Source organism: Argiope bruennichi, chromosome 6, assembly GCF_947563725.1.
Source record: "Argiope bruennichi chromosome 6, qqArgBrue1.1, whole genome shotgun sequence".
Classification (NCBI taxonomy): Eukaryota; Metazoa; Arthropoda; class Arachnida; order Araneae; family Araneidae; genus Argiope; species Argiope bruennichi.
Genome location: NC_079156.1, coordinates 48,321,482 through 48,323,154, shown reverse-complemented (window position 1 = coordinate 48,323,154; position 1,673 = coordinate 48,321,482). Strand labels below are relative to the sequence as shown.

At 30.5% G+C, this 1,673-nt stretch overlaps 1 protein-coding gene across 1 annotated transcript; it reads right to left on the bottom strand.

Moving 5' to 3' along the window:
• Positions 1–507: 507 nt before the first annotated feature.
• LOC129971736 (histone-lysine N-methyltransferase SETMAR-like) lies at positions 508–951 on the bottom strand. Its single transcript, XM_056085713.1, has one exon. It carries the CDS (start codon positions 949–951, stop codon positions 508–510), a length of 444 nt encoding a protein of 147 aa, XP_055941688.1.
• Between the last annotated feature and the right edge of the window lie 722 nt (positions 952–1,673).

Sequence of the window (1,673 nt, the reverse complement as noted above, 5' to 3'; positions counted from 1 at the left end):
GCTATGATTATATTAACATTAAAAGTATACTCGATGGCGGATTTCTGGCTAGATATATTAGACAACTGTCTATGGCCACTAAACTGAAGGATAGCCTCAAGCAAATTGGTTAAAAAATTATTATTTGCCAAACTGAGAAACAAATTTTACAAATTATTAAATATTAGGATGATGTTAATACTTTGCCAAACATAATTGAACAGGCTCTTATGTATTTCATTACGTTTGTTTAATCATTGCAATAATTTTAAATAGCAAGCATCTGTTTAAAATTTAATTATGATTAAACATGGATCCCGAGATATTTTGAGTAAAATGAAATAAATTAATACAAATTATATATTTTTACAAAGCTACTAAAATAAAAAATTAACCTAAATTAAATCATTACCAAATGATTCAATTTAGAAGTATCCAAATGTAAAACTAAATCAACTAGCTTATTAAAAGAGAGACCTCATTATGTCTTGTGTGTACTCCTTAAAAAGCTGCAAAGCCCCCCCCCCCTCAAAAAATTTCGTCTTTGGATATTTTGTTATAATCATCAGAAACGGACACCGCTCGTTTCGTTGAAGCAAATAGGTGAAAATTTTGGACACGTTCGGCTTTATTGTTGACACCGAGTTCGTGGAGGAACCATCCAGCCAATTTCCATACCTTTTTAAGACTTTTGAGACGACGAACGATGGCTGAATGGTCCACATTGAAGTTGTCGGCCAGCATTCGATTTGCCAAGCTTTCGTCTCCTTCCACTGCTGTCAAAAGTCCCTGGTCATCGAATTTCGATGGTTGACCTCTCCCTGGCCTATCGTCCAAGCTAGTGTCGCCAAATTTGAAACGGACAAACCATTCCCTGCATCGATTTTTGCTGATTTTGCCTTCATGAAAAAGCTCGTTGAGATCTCGAAATGACTGCGCTATTTTCCATGCTTTCATAAACTCGTACAGCATAATATAAATAATATGAGTATAATTTTCAACACATTTTTATAAACTAAATATAGAAGAATATTTTCATTCATAAATTTATAAAATATCGTAAATTTTTATTAAAATATAGTACGTCAAAGAAACGCCTGATAACTATGCACCAATCCAATAATTCCCATTAGTCGCATTCAGTAAAATTTTGTTGCATCATTAATATTTTAAACAAAAATTTCACATGTGAGATTAAAACTGGCGAGTTATGTAGCTTTGAATATAACAGTCTTGGTCCATTTTGAACTATTTTAGAGGCCCTATCGAGGAAGATTCGCCAATCAATGGACGCCCCAAAGGAAACTACAGCCTTCGATTGACTTAAAATAATAAAATCCAAAACTCTATAACTTGAAGAATTTAAAATAGCATAGGAGTAGAATTTTCTCTCTCTAATATTTAAGTGTTCTTAAAAATATTTTAGAAAATATTATTAATAAAATCAGATTAGTGTAAGAAAAGATTCCATATTAGTAAGATTATTTATTGCTTTTCGCAACACAAAAAATAGTTCATTACTTCATTTAAAGCATTCATACATTGCAACAACAAATTCAAGAATGCATTTAAAAATTGAGATTCATTCAAAGGATTGAAAATATTTTCAACATAATAAAAAACGTTAAAGTTAATATATATTTCAAATTTAAATTTTAAAATCAGTTTTATTTTACGGATAGGAACATTTAATA

What these genes read in the sequence shown, in the direction of transcription:
- LOC129971736 (XM_056085713.1), bottom strand. Translation starts at nt 951, where the DNA reads ATGCTGTACGAGTTTATGAAAGCATGGAAAATAGCGCAGTCATTTCGA.